This window comes from Sordaria macrospora, chromosome 4, assembly GCF_033870435.1.
Source record: "Sordaria macrospora chromosome 4, complete sequence".
NCBI classification, from domain to species: domain Eukaryota; kingdom Fungi; phylum Ascomycota; class Sordariomycetes; order Sordariales; family Sordariaceae; genus Sordaria; species Sordaria macrospora.
The window spans coordinates 2084154-2103454 of record NC_089374.1 but is presented as its reverse complement, the minus strand read 5'-3'; the positions used below and the strand labels follow the sequence as shown (position 1 = coordinate 2103454).

Below are 19301 nucleotides of genomic sequence, written 5' to 3'. Positions count from 1 at the left end.
CATGAATGCTTTGGGATACCTTTCAGTTCTCTTTTTTACCCTGTTTTTCTTTCCTTATTGTTGGTTTGCTCTCCGCTCAGGGCGTGAGAAAAGCTGTTGGGGGAGAGACACCACCTTTTCTTCTTTTTCTTCTTCTTTGGCTTTTGGGGTTTGGAGAAACGGAATGATACCTTTGATGCGTTGGCGTTGGTTATAAATACTATACCTAAAAGAGGATCTTGGATAGGTCGGGGAAAAGAAAAGGAGGATGGCCCATATAGAGAGAGAGAGAGAAAGAGAGAGAGAAAGAGAGAGAGAAAGAGAGAGAGAAAGAGAGAGAGAAAGAGAGAGAGAAAGAGAGAGAGAAAGAGAGAGAGAGAGAGAGAGAGAGAGGGTTCTGGTTGGATAAAGAGATGGCTAGGGAGGAATGGGTAAATAATGGATTTAGGTAGATGCTCTCATCGTCGTCAACATGTTTAGAGCAAGCAAGAGCAACCAAGCTGCCCGTCAGATGTCACGCCAGGATGCCACTGACATGAGGCCTTATCTTATCAGCTTCAATGCTTCCATTGGGATATAATTGGACAAGAACCTGTCGTGTTCCACTTTACGGGCTTATGAGTGGATATCTGTTGCCGTGACACTGCCGTAACCATCAATGACTTCATTTTCTTCATGGCAGAAACTGACTGCTTTGGATGGGGGGTTCACAGCATGCCGTGAGACCAGATGCTCCTCTTTGATTTGTACCACTATCACCAATGAAGGAGATGAAGTGGGCAATGAGATTAAAAGCCGGATCAACAAGCAACGCCAACAGAACAAACGGAAGTGAATGGAAGAGCCAAAACCTTTTGTGTACACAGACGGATGCTAGTGTGACCTCCACACAAGCTCCAGGCGGCAAGATGCCGCGCAGTCTCCGCCTAACAATGCCGCTGCCTGCCTGCTCACTTTGCCTGCCGCTTCTACCCAGCCATCCACTATTGTAGCACTTGGCTGCGACCGTGAACCTGCCCCTCTTCCGTCCCATCGTCCCTCCTACGTTGTTAGTGCAGGCAGGTGAAGTGAACAAACCCCAAATTCTCCGCCTCAAAGCTCCCCCATCAGTCATCACGGCCCGCTGTAAAACGGTTCAAGTTTCCTTGCCACAGCGATTACAACCACCTCCTCCCCTGTCCGCCTGCCACCTCACATCTCTGCGGCGCCTTCCCATATCAACCTTACCACAGCAACCACCACCACTTTTTCCTCCCGTCGTCCTCGCCCAAACCGCAACGAATCTTTCTCTCCCCGTCGCAACTCCGAACCCAACGAAGTTCGCCCGTCCGACAGATTTCATTTACATCACCATACCACATATCGCCAACGTAGCAGCCGTTTAGCTGCGCGCCAGATTGCCCAACATGAAGGTCACTTTCAAGGTACGTGCCCGTCAGCTTGCCCATGTCGAGTGTTTGACGTAGCCAGGCAGGCAGGCAGAGAACGAGACATACGTGACGCGATAGCTTCCCGATAAGCTAGAAACATAGCATCATCCTCTCCGGATACTGTCTGCCTGCTTGTTTAGAGCTCGCCATCTATCGCCATCTATCGCCGAGCTCTCATAGTAGTATATACAACCAATACTAACAGTGATCGTTCATCCAGGACCTCAAGCAACAAAAGTTCACGCTCGAGATCGAGCCTACCGAGACCGTGGGTTACCCCTTGTCTCCTACCGTTCCCTTATACACCTACCTTACCTCAAATCGATGCCATGGACGACAACACGCCGCGGCAGTGCTCAGTAACCGAATGCTCTGGGCGCGTTGCGAGCCTCCCATGTCACTTCGGGGAAACGTATGATGCTGGCGAGCTATAGACTAACCAGCTACAGATTGCCAAGGTCAAGGCGAAGATCTCCGAGGAGAGGGGCTGGGCTCCCGAGCTGCAGAAGCTCATCTACTCCGGTAAGCATCGCTTCTCCAAAGATGGGTACAGCTCCCGAATACTGACAATGTTCCAACAGGCAAGATCTTGAAGGATGAGGAAACCGTCGAGAGCTACAAGATTGAGGAGAAGGGCTTCGTTGTCTGCGTCGTAAACAAGGTACGGTTACCCGTGCGCCACTTGGAGGATAAAGCTGACATCTTACAGCCCAAGACCACTGCCCCCAAGCCGGCCGAGTCGTCATCGTCTGCTCCCACCCCCGCTACCCCCGCTGCCGCTGCTTCGGCCCCTACACCCGCTGCTCCTGCTGCTCCCGCGACCGCCAGTGCTGCTGCCGCTGCCCCCTCAACGCCAACGCCCGCTAGAACCGCTGCGGCTCCTGAGGCGGCTCCCGCTGCCGGTGCTCGCGATGTTAACGCTCTTGCGATGGGCGAGCAGCGAGCTGAGGCCATTGCCAACATGGAGGCCATGGGCTTCGAGCGTTCGCAGATTGACGCTGCTATGCGTGCTGCGTATAACAACCCTGAGCGCGCGGTCGAGTACCTCCTAAATGTACGTTTCACACGCCGGACCACTTTCCATTTTGCAATGCGTATACTGACACAGTTCTTAGGGTATTCCCGCCAACCTTCAACAACAGGCTGCCTCCTCTCGTCAGCCTTCTGCCGCTCCGGCTGCCGCTCCTGCTGCTGCCCCTGCTGCTGCCCCTGCTGCTGCCCCTGCCGCTCAGGCCGCTTCTCCCGCTGCTGCCGCCGGTGGTGACGACGAGGGTCCAGTCAACCTTTTCGACCTCGCTGCCCAACTTGGCAACAGCGCTGGTGGACGTGGTGCTCGTGGTGCTGAGGGTGCTGGTGCTGAGGCCGCTGGTCTTGGCAACCTCGACTTCCTCCGGAACAACGCCCAGTTTCAGCAAATGCGCCAGCTTGTGCAGGAGCAGCCCCAGATGTTGGAGCCCATCTTGCAGCAACTCGGTGCTGGCAACCCCCAGCTCGCTCAGATGATCGCCCAAAACTCCGATCAGTTCCTCAACCTACTCGGCGAGGGTGGTGAGGGTGGCTCTGTCGGCATTGCCGTCACGGAGGAGGAGCGCGATGCTATTGAGCGTCTCACTCGCCTCGGCTTCCCCCAGGACCAGGCCATCCAGGCCTACTTTGCCTGCGACAAGGACGAAGAGCTTGCCGCCAACTTCCTTTTCGATCAGGGACCGGAGGAGGATGACGATATGCCCCAACAATAGGGGTGAGGTTGTAGGCTGGGATGATGTGTTGGGTTTCTTGTAATCAGGCGTTAAAAGTCAATTGACAGGGGAGGATTTTCGTTAGCAGCTGCCTTTGCATTTGAAACATGGGCGACGGCTGGATGGTTTGGGCTTGCTTAAGAAGGATGCATTGGAGGAGACTTTATGATAACATTATACCTTAGGGAGCTCAAATGCTCAATAGTGCTGGTCAAAGATCACAGTCATTACATGGGTGTACAGCGATGTCGAGTATTCCCACGCGCGAAGAGTTTTGAGGAGTTTAGTAACGAAGTAGCAAGAACAAAGACATTGATGATATTGAGATCACTTCAGGTAATGTTCCATGATATGTCAAAAGGCTGCGTACGTTCTGTAGTATATGTTCCCCTCCGCTTGATGGGTATATAAAACCTGATTCCTATGAGACGAATAAGCCCTCTTTGTTTCCCTCGCCATACCTATACGCTGATTTGTTTCTCTGCCTGTCCAGCCATATTTATGGTAGCTATGCCAGTTTGTTGAAAGCAATGAAATCCGTTCGACAGACAGCTTTTGACTGCCTGACACCGTAAGACACTTTTTAGAGCCCCTGTTCTGTTGCCTAAACGATGAATCACCAAGCCGACGGCTCCGGCCTCGCCTTCTTTCCTCTCCCCCTCTTCTTGCCCTGTTGTCCATCCTTGCCGAACAGCAGTTCAGCCTTCTTCCTCTCCTCCTCGGCCTTGGCATCCTCAATCGCCTTCTGCCGCGCCTCAAACTCCTCCTCGGCTTTCCTCTGCTCCTCATAAATCTTCTCGGCTGTCTCAAACTCCTGCCCCGTCTCGCGCTGGTACGCATCAATATCGATCGTTACCGTGCGTTCGCCCACAAGCGCCTTTTGGATCCTGTCCGGGTCGCTCCTTTCCTCGCGGTTAAACTTGAGTTTGATGTGCTTGCGTGTCTTGTCCTTGAACAGGCGGGCGATGGTCTCAAAGTCCGTGCCGAACATGGTTAGTGCGGAATAGAACTTGTCGGTCTCCTCCTCGGTCCACTGGCCCGGTTTCATGTTGCGGCGGAGGTAGGTGGCTGAAGTGGTGAGATGCGTGAAGTCGTTTTCTTCTTGCACCTCGTAGTTGGCGTGGTCGATGGTTGCGTGCCGGTTGACTTGGAGAGAGCGCTCGTTAAGTCGGATTTCGCCGTCGATCATGATGTATTGCTCGCCGACGGCGCCGACGGCCGAGTCAACGAGGGGCGGCTCGTCGATGGCGGGCCGGGAGGAGACACCAGGGCCGTTGGTCGCAGAGGCAGAGGCGCCGGGAGCGGGCGTGCCGGAGGCGGATGCTTCGCCGCTGGCACCGCCGCCGTCTTCGGCATTTTCGTCACCGTCGCCTGTCTCGCCGCGCTTTAGCTTCTTGCGCTTTTCGTAGTATTTCTGCCGCTTGGCGCGCTCGCGCTCGGCGAGCTCGTCGTGGAGACTGAATTTTTTGCCGATGTGCAGGTCCTTGGCCAGCTCGGCCATGGTTAGCTGGGTGACGTCGATCTGGACTTGCTCGGCATTTTCGGGGGTGGCTTCGCGCTGTTGTCTACCGCCCTTCTTGGCGGCTGCCTGGGCTTCATTTTGCTCCTCCTCGTTATCGCTCAGGAGAGCTGGATCGATGTTCGACTCTGTCGTCGGCTTCTTTCTCGGCTTCCGCATCCGCTTCGGCTTGGACGCCGCTTCCTGGCCGTCTTCTCCCTCAACGCTCGGCTCAGCAGCAGCAGCAGCAGCTTTCCTTGTCCGTGCGCGCTTCTTGGGAGGTGCTGCTGCAGCTGCACCTTCGGCTTCATTATCCTCCGCTTCGCCTTCAACAGTTGCTGCATTCGCCTTGCGTTTTCGAGGAGCTCGCTTCTTGGGAGCTGGTGCTGCCGCCGCCGCTTCTCCTTCGGTTTCAGCCGCTTCTTCTCCGTCGGCGCTCGGCTTGGCCGCTGCTTTCCTTGTCCGTGCTCGCTTGGTGGGGGGTGGCGCTGCCGCTTCATTCTCGGCTTCGGCTTCATCGTTGTTCGCTTCCTCTTCAACAGTTGCTGTATCCGCCTTGCGCTTTCGAGGAGCCCGTGGTTTTGCGGGCGCCTTCGGGGTTGGCTTCTTTGCGGGAGCCTTCTTGGTGGGTTTGGTTGTTGGTTCGGCCGTTGCCTCGGCACTCGACTCGGCTCGGCTCTCAGTAGTGCTCTCGGCAGCTGCAGCTGCAGTCTGGGTGACTGAAGATGTTGAAACCGTCGCTTGTGTAGACTCTGTGCTAGACCGTGTCGAAGCACCTTCTGTGGAGGTCGTTCCACTTGGGCTTGTCGAGGACGTGACGCTAGAGGTATCGGCTGCGGGTGTCGGACGTGTAGCCTTGGACGGAGATTGTGCTATGGGCTCCGATGTACCGGATGTCGCCGCAGATCTTCTGGCTCTAGGCCCCCTGGTGATTTCGATGATAGTCGGGGTGATAGCCGTCGCTGGCGTTCCCCTGGTTCTGGAAGGTGTTTGTTTCGGAGTCGCTGCTTTGGGAGTCTCGGCCGTGGCATTCGAGCTCTTTTTGCTTGTTGGCTTCTCTGTCGGCTTCTCTGTTGATTTCTCCGCTGGCTTCTCTACTGGTTTCTCTACTGGTTTCTCGACTGGCTTCTCCACTGGCTTTTCTGCTGGCTTCTCCACCGGTGTACTCGCCGTTGCGGTAGGGGCTGGAGTGGGCGCCGGTGCCGCGGCCGGAGCTGGGGCCGAGGCAGCTGCAGCTTGTGCTTGCTTGTTCGCTGGAGCGGCATCTTTTGTGACTGGTTTGGCAACGCTCGAAGCCGCCTTCTCGGGAGCTGTATCGGTTGGGCCAGTTGCAGGAGGGGTTGGCTGGGCTGAAGCTGAAGCCGGCGAGACCTGGCGGGTCGAAGGACCGGACTCGGCGGTGGGAGTCGGGGCAGCTGTGGTAGGCTGTGACGCTGTCTCGGTAGGAGCGGGAGTTGAGTCTGTTGACTTTGCGGAAGCTGGCGCGTTGCGACGAGCAACCACCTTGGGTTTGACTTTGGGGCCGAAGCCCGCTTTCTTAAGCATCTTGATGGGAGTCGCCGACTAGCGGAAACCGACCGATAGCTTTGAATTAGAGAATATGGGACCTCGATGTTTTGGTGAACATTGCCTACACAAGGCTGCCGCCGATAAGCAAAGACCAGGGTAATCTGAGGCTCAACTGATGGTGACTTCGTTTTGACGGGGTATCGAATGGGTGCGTATCCGGATAATCGCGAGGATTGGAGATCGAGAACAGCGCGCGGTCGAGGGAGTCAATTGCTACACAAGAAATTGAAAGACGCGGAGTTGGTTGATTGTTGACTTGGTGATTGACACCAAAAAGCGATAAAGTGGTGATGGGAAAAAAGATGGGCGGGGTGGATGGTCAGGATCCAGTCCCGGTGGTGGTGCACTGGATCGGTTCAGACAGCGGCCAGGCTTCGCGGAAGGAGGGTCCTCATTCCCATCAGCCAGTGGCAGTGGAGGAATCGAAGTGCGATCAAGGCACCGCAGACCAAGGCTGAAAGAGGCTTAGCGTGACGCATGGATCCAAAGGCCGACAGTGGAGCCTGTTCTGGCGGTCGCCGCGAGTCTTCGCGCTCCCGTTCAAGGACCCATTTTTCCTGTCCAGCGGCGGATGGATGTTGAGAATGGAAAGGTTGCAGTCTGTTCTGTCTGTCTTGCGCCTTAGCCTTAACAATTATCTGCCTCCAGGCTGGCTGGCATCTGAACTGGAGCCCCGTCCGGCTCGGCTGCTCCAGTCACGTTCTTTCGACTTGCCTCAGGTGCTGCTCCGTCCTTTCCACAGTTTCCATCCTCCGACACTTCGAAAGACTGGCCGGAACCCGCACGCTCCTTTTGGCAGCCTTGACTGTCTGCCACTTCCAATCGCTCCGCTGCGTCAAACTTCCACCTCGTTTTTCTCTTTCAACCAAGTCTGCGCGCTCTGGGTCTGTCCAAGTCACAACCCACCCACCTCACCCACAACACCAACACATCGTCGTCGCCCGCCATCAGACACGCGCCCCCTCCGCCTCCGTTGACGCTTCTCATCGGCGACGGACAACGAGTCATCACCGTATATGCAGTGGCGGTAAGAGAGGTCAACGATCACACACCCATACAAAGATCACCACCGTCCTTCATCGCACCCAGGTCCGGCTGGCTGCTCTCGACCACTTTCTTGCTCTCCATTGCCGACCGCGCTTTTTCTTCCAACTTCCTTTCTTCTGCCCGCTGATTGCTTCCTGGCCATCTCCGGTCGCGCTCTCGCCCTTCGTCGCCCGCACCGACAACTGAGTAGTCCGGTCCGCTCCCTCAAGCGCCTTTTCTCATGCCGGTTGCCACCTCTCCCTCCGCAGTGCCTCGTCCTACCACCGTCAAGATGGAGGACAGGAAGAGACCCGCCGCCAGCGCGGATGACGTTGCCCCTCCCAGCAAGCGACACCAAGTCAACGGCACCAGCAAGTCCAAGGACGACTCCAACGATTCCAGGGAAGAGGCTTGGATTGAGGTATGTGTCACACATCGTCGGCTATCGCTTCACCCCATATCAACATCACATATCCTACCTTACCCTAGCCCCTCGTGTCCTCCACGCCATCAAGCGTGTTCTATCCTGTCTGTCCCTTGACGCCGCCTGCCATCCACCGCAGTCGCGTCCGCTTTAGAGAGGCATCTTACGTGTCGGCCAACCTCCTTATGACCCTCACCGCGATGTTTTTGTTGGGGTACTCTCCTCGACCCTTGCTAATGCGCGGGTTGCTGGCAACAGCACGTCCGGATCCCAGGATTCTCTCTTCATCATGCAATGCCTTGACCCTACCTACTCCCAGATACCACGCTCCTTAACCCGCCCACGATGTACATGACTCTCCTTTCACGGGCTTGAAGGCGACGGCTTGGCTGACTGGTTACAATGCGCAGGAATACCAAAAAGGAGCCATCTACCGGCAGATGCTCGAGTACAAGCGGTCAAAGGTCGATCTAGAACACCGTCTACAAGAAGCCGAGAAAAGCGCGGCTTTTCACGATGATCATTTGCGGGTTATCAAACAATGGCTATCGCAGGTACGCCTCGACTCCACTTCCATCTCCACACGACAAAGCTCGCTGACACCCCCCAGTTGACCCAAGAGCTAGAGTTGATTGCCGAAGGGTCACTCAAATCCATTACCCTGAAGCCCGCAGAGTCCAACTGGGTATCGAGCCTCGCTTTTAAGGACAGCAAGGAATTCCGCCAACACTTGGATGATATCAGGAAACCCGTCATTTCCAAGGTCGAATCGCTACTGAACAAACTCGCCAGTTACCGGGGCGAAGTCGAGCCTGATGTGGCGCAACTGGAAGCACAGGTGAAGTCTCTACTGGCAAACCAGAAGGAACTAGCAGTGAAAATCGACAGGCTCCAGTCCGAAAACGCGACGCTCTCCGAACAATATGATACCGCAACTCTTAAGGTGATCAAGGCGGAACGAAAGCTCGATAGGGTTAGAAGTGCCCAGGTCCAAAAATTGGAACAGCAGGCACTGGCCAACTCGACAACGCGGCAAACCACAAATGACGAAAACGGCACAGGTTCAAGTACGGAAAACAACGACGGCGCCGAGTACAAGACCAAATACAAGGAAGCTGTTGCCGTTGGCAACAAGCAAAAAGAACAGATCGAGTCCCTTCTTGCCGAGATCAAGGCCTTGCAAGAAGAGAATGCCACTTTCAAGATCAAGAAGGAGGGCATTTCCGAGGAAGATTATGCCCGAACCGACGTGTTCAAGCAGTTCAAAGCTCAAAACGAGGATCTCATCAAGCGCATCAACAACCTGGAGGCCGTCAACAAGCAGCTACGGGAAGACGCTGAGAAGCTGCGCGCTGAACGAACATCGTACCGTGCCACTCTGGAACAAGAAGCCCAGGCTCTCACATCGGATCTGGAGGACCAGATACAACAAAAGGACCAGGATCTTACTAGAATTCGTTCCGCAAGGGATGAACTTCTTGCGGAACTCGCAATGCGTAAGGCGAGCCAAGAACAGGAAAAGACAGCGTCTGCTCACCTGAATGAGCTCGTTGAGGCCATGACGGATCGGATAACTCAACTAGAATCCGAGCTTGAGAGGCTAAGACCGACGGAAGACGTCAAGGCCACTTCGACGGAGGATTTGGGCAGTATTTCAGTTGAGGAGCTCCGTGAGAAGTTCGCCAAGCTCGAGAGGGATTACGAAGCGATCAACAAGGAACTTCCAGCACTCGAAAAGTCGTACAGGAAGGCTATGGGCCTTGCACACAAGAAGGTGATGGATTTCTCTGCTTTGGAGGAGCGGGTTGCTATTCTGACGGCCGAGAAGAGCAAAGCGGACCAGAAGTACTTTGCCGCGCGTAAGGACATGGACATTCGGATAGCCGAGATAAGGACATTGCGCGGACAGAACAGCAAGAGCTCCGAGATCATTTCCCAGCTCAAGGACGTCGAGACACAGCACCGAGCACTCATCACCACTTTGGAGAAGCAGATTGCGGATTTGAAGCAGTCCAACACGACAATTGTGGCGGAAAGTAAGAAGCTGGAATCCTTGAGTTCCGAGGCCACTCGGCGGGCGGACTCTGTCAAGTCGCAGATTGAAAACCTGCAAAATCTGGTCAAATCCAAGGATACCGCAGGCAGGGAGCTCAAGGAGAAGGCAATGGACAAGGAGCAAGAGGCGGAGAAGCTCAAGGTGCGCCTCGACAAAGTCAGCTCGGAACGCGACAAGTGGAAGACCAAGTGCCAGTCCAACTCGACTGACGAGGAGGAAGTGCTCAGGGTAAGTTACGATTTTGGGAGACTTTCTTTTTTTTAATTTGGACATGTAAACTAACACTGCTACTTTTGCAGAACTTGGTTCTTTGTTCAGTATGCAGGAGCAACTTCAAGAACACGATACTCAAGGGCTGCGGGCACGTATTCTGCAACGAGTGTGTCGACAACCGGCTGGCGAACCGCATGCGAAAATGCCCCAGCTGCAACAAGGCCTTCGATCGATCCGACGCCATGCCTGCTCATTTGTAATTGATGGATATGGTGGGGGAGTCAAAGAGGAGGGAAGCCAAGCGTCTAGGACCGACACGTGTGGCAATGCCATGTCAGAATTTTTGAGTATCATCAAGCATTTATCGATCGATACGCTCCATTGGAGGACTCAGCGACGACAGACTTTATTGCCGGGATGGTCTTTATTCCTACGGTCTGTTTCTGTCGCGAGAAATGCTTGTGGGGGGATGTGAGAAGGCACAAATCGAACGAGGAACCCGGACATATACGCACAATCTGTTGTCCTCCTTCGAATTACCGAGAACTTAAGAGGACAGCCGTCGCGTCACTTCTTAACCTTGGCCAGGGATCGGAGTTATCTCTGAATCATCTATGGAAGGATATGTCATGTTAGGTACTGGAATAGAAGGAAGAAAGAAAGTTCATCCAATAAATGGTTATATCGGCGTCTTGGGAGGCTCGGAGGGTGGTGGGTAGCGATCAGCATCGAATCGAATTGCTTTTTGATGTACAACAACCACTATGGATGGGGAGTATGGCTGGTTCATAACGGGGATAGCGTGTCAATGTGTGTTGTGTGAGATACCGAACGGGAACGGAAACGGAAACGGAAACGGAAACGGAAACGGGACGGGAGACGGGAGGAGGAAAGCCATTTGAAACCACTGTTCGGGTTGTTTTCAGAGCAAGCCTTTGTATAAATTTCCAAAAGAATCATTATACGCTCGCGCAAACATTCATGTCGATACCCTCTTCGCCTTTGTATGTATATATATACGTTCGGTCATCGTCCATTGAAGCAAGCCTGTACAGGATATTTACCGCCGACTCGTCGATCCAAACCCGGTGCTTTCATGTGTCGTCCCGGAACTGCCGCCATTGTCGCCAGAGCTCGACCCCCAACTCCTGTTCCTCGATCCCGACGACGAACCACCACCCCATGTGCTTCCGTAGTTATAACCCCTATTGTTATCCTCCCTCCTGCCTCTCTGTCCACCCCTCTGTCCAGCTAAATACCCAGCCGCCGCACCACCCGCTATTCCCGACCAAAACCCCGGTCTCCATCCTTGTTGTTGCTGTCCGGGAACTGGTTGTTGACGTCCACTCGGCTTGTTGCCGTATCCAGGATACGGCGGCGGCGGCTCATCCCCATCCCAATCCCCTCCACCCGGTCCTCCTCCTGGTCCTCCACCAAATCCCGGCCCTCCACCACCACCACCCCAGCCTCTTCGCTGGCCATCCGCACCATTTGCACCCACCCTCCTATTCTGCCCAGCTTGCACACAAGCACTATAAACAATCCATCCCAACACACCCACAAATAATACCCCAAATAAATACCCCGCCAACCCCGGACTTTCTCCCCCATTTCCATAACCACCATCTCCATTCCCAAACCCATCCCCATATTTCCTCCGTCCCTCCTCCGTCAGCGTCAAGCGGTACTCAACCCCACAACTCCCCTTCAACACGTACTCATCATCCGGTCCATCGTAGCCTTCGCAGACGACATCCGTTGAACCTAGTTGAAGGGTGGTGGGAAGGGAGGGGACGGTGCAGGACCATTGGATGTCTTCTTTTCCGTAGCGCGAACCTTGGTTCGTACAGCGCATTACGGATATGTGAGGCTCTGCGAGGCGGCAGAGCGGGGAGGAGGGGGAGGGGAGGCATTGTAGTTGGGGAATGGGGGGCAGGCGGCGGGAGGTCGTTTGGGAGTGAGGGGTGAGGGTTAGGGATCGGATCTGGTTGATACTTATTAGTTATTGTTCGGGGATAAAAGCGAAAAGAGAGGGAGTTGGAGTGGAGGGAAGGGAAGGTAAGGGAAGGGAAGGTAAGGGAAGGGAAGGGAAGAGGGGTGACGGGGTAACGGGGTAACGGGGTAACGGGGGAGCGGCGGGATGATGATTGGAAGGTGGGCGGAGAAAATTGGAAGGTGGTGGTGATGGAGGGAGTAGGAGAGAGGAAGGAAGAGGGGGGGGGGGGGGGGGGGGGGGGGGGGGGGGGTTGATGGTGGTGCTTAGTGATGATTATAACAGATGGAACAGTAAGAGAAGGAAACAAAAAAACAAGACATACATTAGACAACAAAACGGCATCCTTAGCTTTTCCCGAATTTGCCGCTTCTGCACCATTAGGACCGTTGTTGCCGGGTATCGAGGACGACAGCAAGAGGAGGAGCGAAGCTGCTCCCAGCGATGGTAGCGATGATGGGTCGAGGAGGCGCATCGTTAGTTCGTGATGATGTTTTTCCTTTGATATAGTTCGGTTTAGTTCAGTCGACCTCTTGGTTAAGGTGTGTTCGTGGATGCGCTCGTGGGTACACTGGTGAGTGTATGACAGATATTGCTGATGTTGTCGACGCAGTTGATCGTCGAGTTTCGGATTCGTTGAGGTTCGTTTGGGCGCGCGAGTGGCTGCCTCGCTGCTTAAACGTCGAGCGGAGTCGTCGTGGTGGTACTAGTAGGTATATACAGGAGTGCGACACAGCGACGCAGCGACCTAAGCGGAGCTGAAATGAAGCGACTAGGAATGCGTCAAAGTCGATGGGGTCGAGTTGAATTGAGCTTCGTCGATAGATACAGACGACGACGATGTCTGGTTATGTTTGGATATGTTTGGCGAATAATACCGTTGATGCCCAGCCGCCTCAGTCCAGTCCAATGAGTCCAGTCCAGCCGGGGTTGAGGTTGTGTTTAGGTAGAGACCCGACAGGTAGAGAAGAGATGTCAGGTGTAAGTAGGAAATGTGAGAAGCTGAAGGTGTAAAAGGGGAGAAATATCGTCCAGTCAACCAACACCTGCAAGAACTAAGAAGTGCCCGTGATGCGATGCGAGCCAAACAGAAACAGGGGTCTTTCGGTCTGTCGTGCGTCCCCTCTCAGTTACACTTACATATGATTTTGCTCGAGTGCAGATACACTACAATCGACAAGAGAATAAAACAACAAGAAAAGGACAGTTGTCCACCTCGGTCTTTTTAAAGCCTGATCCCTCTTATTTTTGAAACGCTGGCTACCAAGTAGACGGGATCTAGAACTCACAACGGCAAAAAAACAAAAATCAACCAAACAAAAGGCGAAAGCGGGATGAGAACCACAAGATGAAAGAGATCCCATGACGTTACCTCCCCGCGGCCCCTCGCGGCCCCTCCTCTCAGTGACAGCGAGTGGAGAAAAGACGAGAGGGAGCCTAGAGCCCAGCCTAAAGCGGCGGTAATGGCGGCTACTTGGCGGGTCCCACAGCGCTAAAGTGACAGCCCAGGTCTGGGGGATCTGGACCCCGCCGCGTGGTGGCAATCACGAGTGCTTAACAGTTCTCCGTGGTAAAGATACTGCAAATTGATAGTGCATGTGAAGTTGGGTTTGTGAAGGCATTCGCATTTCGACCCTCAACAAAGAGCATTGTAACATCAAAAGATTCTTGTATCTTGTGAGTAGTGTCAAAGGTATTCCATTTAGAAACATCCCTCCCCCTCATCCATCAACCATACTAGCCATTAATAATACGTACAGTACATACAGTGGTATCATCTAAAACATGTGCAAAAAATCCGCCAAGTAGTCGTTCGTTCCTCCCATCGCTGAAAGATTATATCATCCACCAGCTCTGAAAATCTCCCAAGTAACTAAGTAGCCTCATTCTTTCTCCCTATTAACTTGTCCCATCAGAAATTCCAAGACCTTCGACAACTGCAAAGTTGCAAGATCAGACCTTTTTTCTAAGATAACGCCATGCCAAATGCCATAAAACTTTTCAACTTTTTCGCGCTCCTGGTCCGCTTCGCTTAATGCTTCTCCAGACTCTGCAGGTTAACCAACTCGGCATACCTGCCATTCTTCTTCATCAACTCCGAATGCGTTCCCTGCTCGACAATGCGTCCTTGGTCAAACACATAGATGATATCCGCCTTCTGAATGGTGCTGAGACGATGCGCAACAGCAATGGTAGTCCTGCCCTTAGCAGCCTTATCCAACGCCGCCTGCACAACGTGCTCAGACTCGGAATCCAGAGCGGAAGTCGCCTCATCGAGCAACAGAATCTTGGGATCACGAATCAACGCGCGGGCAATAGCAATACGCTGCTTCTGTCCACCAGACAACAAGGCACCCTTGGAACCGACCACTGTGTTCATGCCGTCGGGGAGAGACATGATGAAGTCGTAGATGTTGGCTTCCTGGCAGGCGAACTTGATCTGCTCGTCGGTGACGTCGCTGTTTGCTCCGAGGACGATGTTCTCGCGGACGGTACCCTGGTACAGAGTAGGTTCTTGTGAGACGAGGGCGATGAAGCTGCGATATTCGTTGACGTTGAGGCTGCTGATCTCCCGGCCGTCGACAAAGATGCCGCCGCTGAGAGGGTCGTAGAAACGTTCCAAGAGGGCAATAGTGGTACTCTTGCCACAACCACTAGCACCCACCAATGCGACGTATTGACCAGGCTGGATGGACAGGTTGAGACCACGGAGGACGGGCTGCTCAGGGCGAGTAGGGTAGCGGAAGTGAACATCGCGGAACTCGATGGTGCCATCAACCTGCTTGACGGAGTCACCTTCGTTAGACCAGGTATCGACAACAGGCTTGCGGTCAAAGAGCTCCTTGAGATCACGAGCGGCCTCGGTGGCCTTGCCCATATCGGGGGCGAAGCTGAAGACGGAACCGGCAGACTGGGCACCGAAGATTACGGACGAGAATACGATGAAGAAGGTGAACATGTCGTACTCGTACTTGGCAATCAAGGTACCACCGTACCAGAAACCCAAGGCGAAAGCAAGGAACATGAGCGAGTTGGAAGCAGCAAAGAGCAGACTGGACTTGAGAACCGAGATCAAGCTGGCGTGCTGTTGCTTGGCCAGAGAGTCCTTGTAGTGCTGGAGAACGTCTTGCTCACGAGTCAAGGAAGCGACAGTGCGCATGGCGGTGATGGCCTCGGAGGCATAGCTGGCAGATCCCGCATAGGCGCTCTTCGCGCGGCGCTGGTAGTGAGCAATCATCCAGAAGCGGAAGAAGCCGCAGCCGATAAGAACAGGAATGGTAGCAATGCACACAAGAGCAAGCTTCCAGCCCAGAGCCAAGGCGACAGTGCAAGCGGCAATGAGGGTAGTCAATACCATGATCAGTGTACCGAGGGTGACACCAGAAAGACCGGCAACGTGGGTGGTCTCGGTGCTCAAGAATGAGGTGAGCGCACCAGCGGAGTTCTCATCGCGATCGAAGAACTCGACATCCTGGCGAAGGAAAGAGCGGAAGGCCATATCACGAACTCTGTGAATCAACCGCTCGCTGCACTTGGCAAAGAGCCAGCCCTGAATAGAGAAGGCAATGCACTGCACAAGAGCAAGCATGAGGTACATCAGGCACCAGAAGGAAGCATCGGACTTGATGGAGTCTCTGATTTCGTCGTTGACAAGGGGGCGAGAGCTATAATCGGTTAGTGACTCTGGTAAACAAAACAGTTTGGGGGACAACAACTTACAGAGAGCTGATGAGCTTGGCAAAGAAGACAGCCTGAGTAGGGTTACCGGCACCGCAGATAGCCGAGAAGAAGATACCGATGAGCATCATGTGCCACTCCTTCTTATTGAAACTAGCAATAAGCTTGATGAGTGTCCACAGGCCGTACTCCTTCTTCTCTTCCTTCTTGCGTGCGGCAATGGCAACGGAGCTGACACTCTGTTGGGACTTGCTGCGATCCAACTTTTGAGCGATGTTATCCTCAGGGTCCTCCACATAGCCGGCAGGTCTGTCCTTTTGACTGTTTCTAGTCGCCTTGCGGATAAGAGCCGCTTCCTCTTCCTGATCGAGCGCCGCCTCTTCTTCAGCGGTCATCTCGTTGACAGCCGCAATAGCCTGGGCGGTGACAAGCTTGTAGTAAGCCCCGCGCTTCTCAAGCAATTCATCGTGGGTGCCCTGTTCAACAATGCGTCCCTGGGCCATGACAACGATATTGTGGGCATCCCTGATGGTAGACAGACGGTGGGCAATCGTGATAGTGGTACGGCCTTCGGCGGCAACTTCGAGAGCGGCCTGGACAACGCCTTCACTCTTGGTGTCGAGAGCAGAGGTGGCCTCGTCGAGCAAGAGAATCTTGGGGTCGGAAACGATAGCACGGGCAATAGCGATACGCTGTTTCTGGCCACCACTGAGCAAGAAGCCACGCTCACCAACGTTGGTCTCGTAACCCTCGGGAAGACTGGCAATAAAGTCGTGTGCGTTGGCCTTGCGGGCAGCATCATAAATACGCTCGCGCTGTTGCTCCTCGGGCTCAGACTCCCACTTGGTACCGATCAAGCCATGGCGAATATTGTCGTAGATGGTGCAAGCGAAGAGGGTCGGTTCCTGGGATACAAGGGCGATCTGTTGACGCAACCAGCGGACATTGAGGGTTGAAATATCAACGTCATCGAGATAGACCTTTCCTTCAATGGGGGTATAGAACCTTTCTACCAAACCAACAATGGTGGACTTGCCTGATCCGGACGCTCCTACCAAGGCAGTGACCTTGCCAGCAGGGATAACGAGACTGACATCCTCCATGACAGTGACCTCAGGACGGGAGGGGTAGATGTGCTTGATGTTCTCCAGACGAATGGTACCGGAGACGGTCTCGAGCTTGCCGCCCTCGTCGCTGGAGGAGTCAATGGGAGACTGACGGTCGATAGTGTTGTAGATCTTAGCAGCAGCACCGAGAGCGGTAGCGAAAGCCTGCAAGTTGGGTGCAATGTTACCGAGGTTGAAAGCTCCGATCATCACACTCATCATGACAATCAGGATCTTGCGGAGCTCAGTCTCGCCGCCGAGGAGGAAGCGGGAACCCTGCCAGAAGGCCAAGCCATAGTTCAGATACAGGACAGTCATCATGCCGGCGACCATGACACCAAGGGAGCCCTTGAGCCTGAAGCCGAAGTACTCGGCGCGAGTGAGATGGACATCGTACTGACGAGCCAGGCGGTCCTGAGTGCCAAAAGCAATAGCATTACGGACACTGCTGATCACTTCATCGGCGACGGAACCACCTTCGGCATAAGCAGCGATGTTATCCTTGGAGAACTTGATGATAAACCGAGAGCCACCGCCCATAACAAGGGTCAAGGCGACAACGGTACTCAAGAGGATAAGGGTAAGCTTCCAGAAGCTGACGAAACCGATAACAAAGGCGGCGAAGAAGGTAGCAAGAGACTGGAGCGTCAAGCTGACCTTTTCCGAAATGCCTTCCTGGATCAGGTTGGTGTCGGCAGTGATGCGAGTGGTGACCTCACCGGCGCCAAGCTTATCGAAGAAGCCAATGTTCTGCTTCATGCAGCTCTCCAGGTAGTGCTCACGAATCTTTCCGCTAATGTGCTCTCCAGAGTAGATGAAACCGACGGTGGCGATGTACATGGTGACAAACTCGCCAATGGCCAGGTAGACAAAGTAAAGAACCAAGCGAGCCAACTCGCCCGTAAAGTCATCATAGCTTGTGACTCCTCCGAAGTAGTCCTGGAAAGTGCCCTGAAGGTTACCGAAGATGACGGTCATGAGCGGAAGAGCAGCACCGGCAGCGATGGCGCAGATGGCGGAGACGACGATAATGATCAGATCGTTGCGGGTGGCATAGCGGTAGAGGGTTGCGACGCCGACCTTGACGTCGGGAGTGAGGACCTGCTCCTTAAGGATCTTGGCTTCCCTGTCGGGGAGGTGTTTGTAGGGGTCATCGTCGAGCGACTTCTTTGCTGGGACGACCTGGGTGTCGGCCTTTTCGAGAGTGTTGGGTTCGGGTTTGTTGTTTATATCGTGATGGGCGATGGTGGTATCCCCTTCGGTGGAGCCGCCATGACTAGAGACGGGGAGGGCCGAAGGTTCTCCATCCTTTTCGGAAAGGCTACCCGCCGCCATGTTGACGGGGTCTTGCGGGGAAACAACTGCAGTGATCGAATCAAGCGAGGTTGGTTTTGACGAAAGAGCTGGTAAATGGTGATCAATTTATGACATTCGAGCCTCGTCTCTCTTGGTGTAGCGATCGACTCGGCTAGCTTTCGCTTGATGGTGATGTACCGGTACGTACTTTGGTCGAGGTGGGAAAAAAAAGAAGGATGTGCGCTGAAGTGGGGGTGGGGAACCACGAGGCGCGATGGGGGAGGGGGAGGTTGATATTAATTAGGTTGTGGTGGTTGAAGTGAAGGACAGACAGAAGCCAAGAATGGAGATCCTCGATGTCTGGATAAAGTATTGAATGGAAGAGAGAGAGAGAAGACGAGACGAGGAAGGAAGATGGGATGAAGCAGGTAATTACCACTTCTTTTAGTGTCTTGGCTGTTGGCGACAAAGGAATTAAAATACGGCGGTCGGCCAGGCCGAATCAGGAAAGTGCCCCCAGCCCTCCCCGACCAACAGTCCTCCCCACAATCAGGACAGTACGTGCTCCGAGATACGAACGGTACCGTTCATACCTAGGTACCATCATCCACAGCATCGTGGGATGGCGATAGGTACACTGGGAAACCGGCGATAGGCCTGTCAAGATCCCGACTGACCGATCCCTCTATCTCCGTTGCACCAATCATCACTCTCTCTGTACGGGCCATATCGGCTCCCTTTCCATCAAAAGCGTGGGACCACTGTAGTATTTGGTTGATGTCGGTTCGAGGTCGGCCGTCAGGCCGTGTCATAATTCTAGAGCTTCCAGTTGGCTGTGTATCTGCGTACCTACTGTAATCAGTTTCGGCTCGGATCTCGTCCGAACACCTTTTCCAATCCCCGAGGATGACCGACGGTCAGTACCGTTCTGTACTCTTCTTCTGTTGTCCTTCTCCTTTCATTGAAAGTTTTCAACATGGGAAATACTGTGCCGGCGGTGTCTGGGGCTTCTGGTCTTTGACCCACTGAATAGGGCCTAACTATCCCCAGAGATAATAAATAGTCGTGGGCGCTGTACGATATCTCCATTTTCCCCTGGGGTGGACCGGGTGTAGCTGGTCCCTGGATCCCTTCCCCCCACATGCCTTCATCTAATTTAGCGTTGAGGTTGTTCAGGGGGTCGGATGCTGCAAGTTGTTGTTCATCCCGCAGTGCGTTTCTTTGCACTTCATCCGGTGCGCAGCTGTCAATCTGAAATGGATGCATGGCATTGCCTCTCTGAGCCTCTTCTGTA

The 19301-nt window shown here is 54.0% G+C and overlaps 5 protein-coding genes across 5 annotated transcripts; 2 read left to right on the top strand and 3 right to left on the bottom strand.

The window, feature by feature from the left end:
* Positions 1-1020: 1020 nt before the first annotated feature.
* Positions 1021-3478, top strand: SMAC4_02013 (uncharacterized protein). The gene is made up of 6 exons (XM_024655295.2): positions 1021-1403; positions 1630-1677; positions 1859-1931; positions 1991-2070; positions 2119-2463; positions 2525-3478. The coding sequence occupies exons 1-6, from the start codon at positions 1386-1388 to the stop codon at positions 3146-3148; spliced, it is 1188 nt and encodes a 395-aa protein (XP_024511197.2). The 5' UTR covers positions 1021-1385; the 3' UTR covers positions 3149-3478.
* A 286-nt stretch (positions 3479-3764) lies between these two features.
* On the bottom strand, positions 3765-6191 carry SMAC4_02012 (uncharacterized protein; the record flags this gene model as incomplete). The annotated part of the gene is made up of 1 exon (XM_066089695.1): positions 3765-6191. One exon carries the CDS (start codon positions 6189-6191, stop codon positions 3765-3767), a length of 2427 nt encoding a protein of 808 aa, XP_065946812.1.
* Positions 6192-6894: 703 nt separating this feature from the next.
* Positions 6895-10978, top strand: SMAC4_02011 (uncharacterized protein). Its single transcript, XM_003348942.3, has 4 exons — positions 6895-7662; positions 8076-8219; positions 8276-9949; positions 10021-10978. The coding sequence occupies exons 1-4, from the start codon at positions 7483-7485 to the stop codon at positions 10192-10194; spliced, it is 2172 nt and encodes a 723-aa protein (XP_003348990.2). The 5' UTR covers positions 6895-7482; the 3' UTR covers positions 10195-10978.
* A 16-nt stretch (positions 10979-10994) lies between these two features.
* On the bottom strand, positions 10995-12402 carry SMAC4_02010 (uncharacterized protein; the record flags this gene model as incomplete). Its single annotated transcript, XM_003348941.1, has 2 exons — positions 10995-11918; positions 12253-12402. The coding sequence occupies 2 exons, from the start codon at positions 12400-12402 to the stop codon at positions 10995-10997; spliced, it is 1074 nt and encodes a 357-aa protein (XP_003348989.1).
* A 1199-nt stretch (positions 12403-13601) lies between these two features.
* Positions 13602-18485, bottom strand: SMAC4_02009 (uncharacterized protein). Its single transcript, XM_003348940.2, has 2 exons — positions 15648-18485; positions 13602-15592 (listed from the first exon to the last, which is right to left on the bottom strand). The coding sequence occupies exons 1-2, from the start codon at positions 18044-18046 to the stop codon at positions 13960-13962; spliced, it is 4032 nt and encodes a 1343-aa protein (XP_003348988.1). The 5' UTR covers positions 18047-18485; the 3' UTR covers positions 13602-13959.
* Positions 18486-19301: the final 816 nt, after the last annotated feature.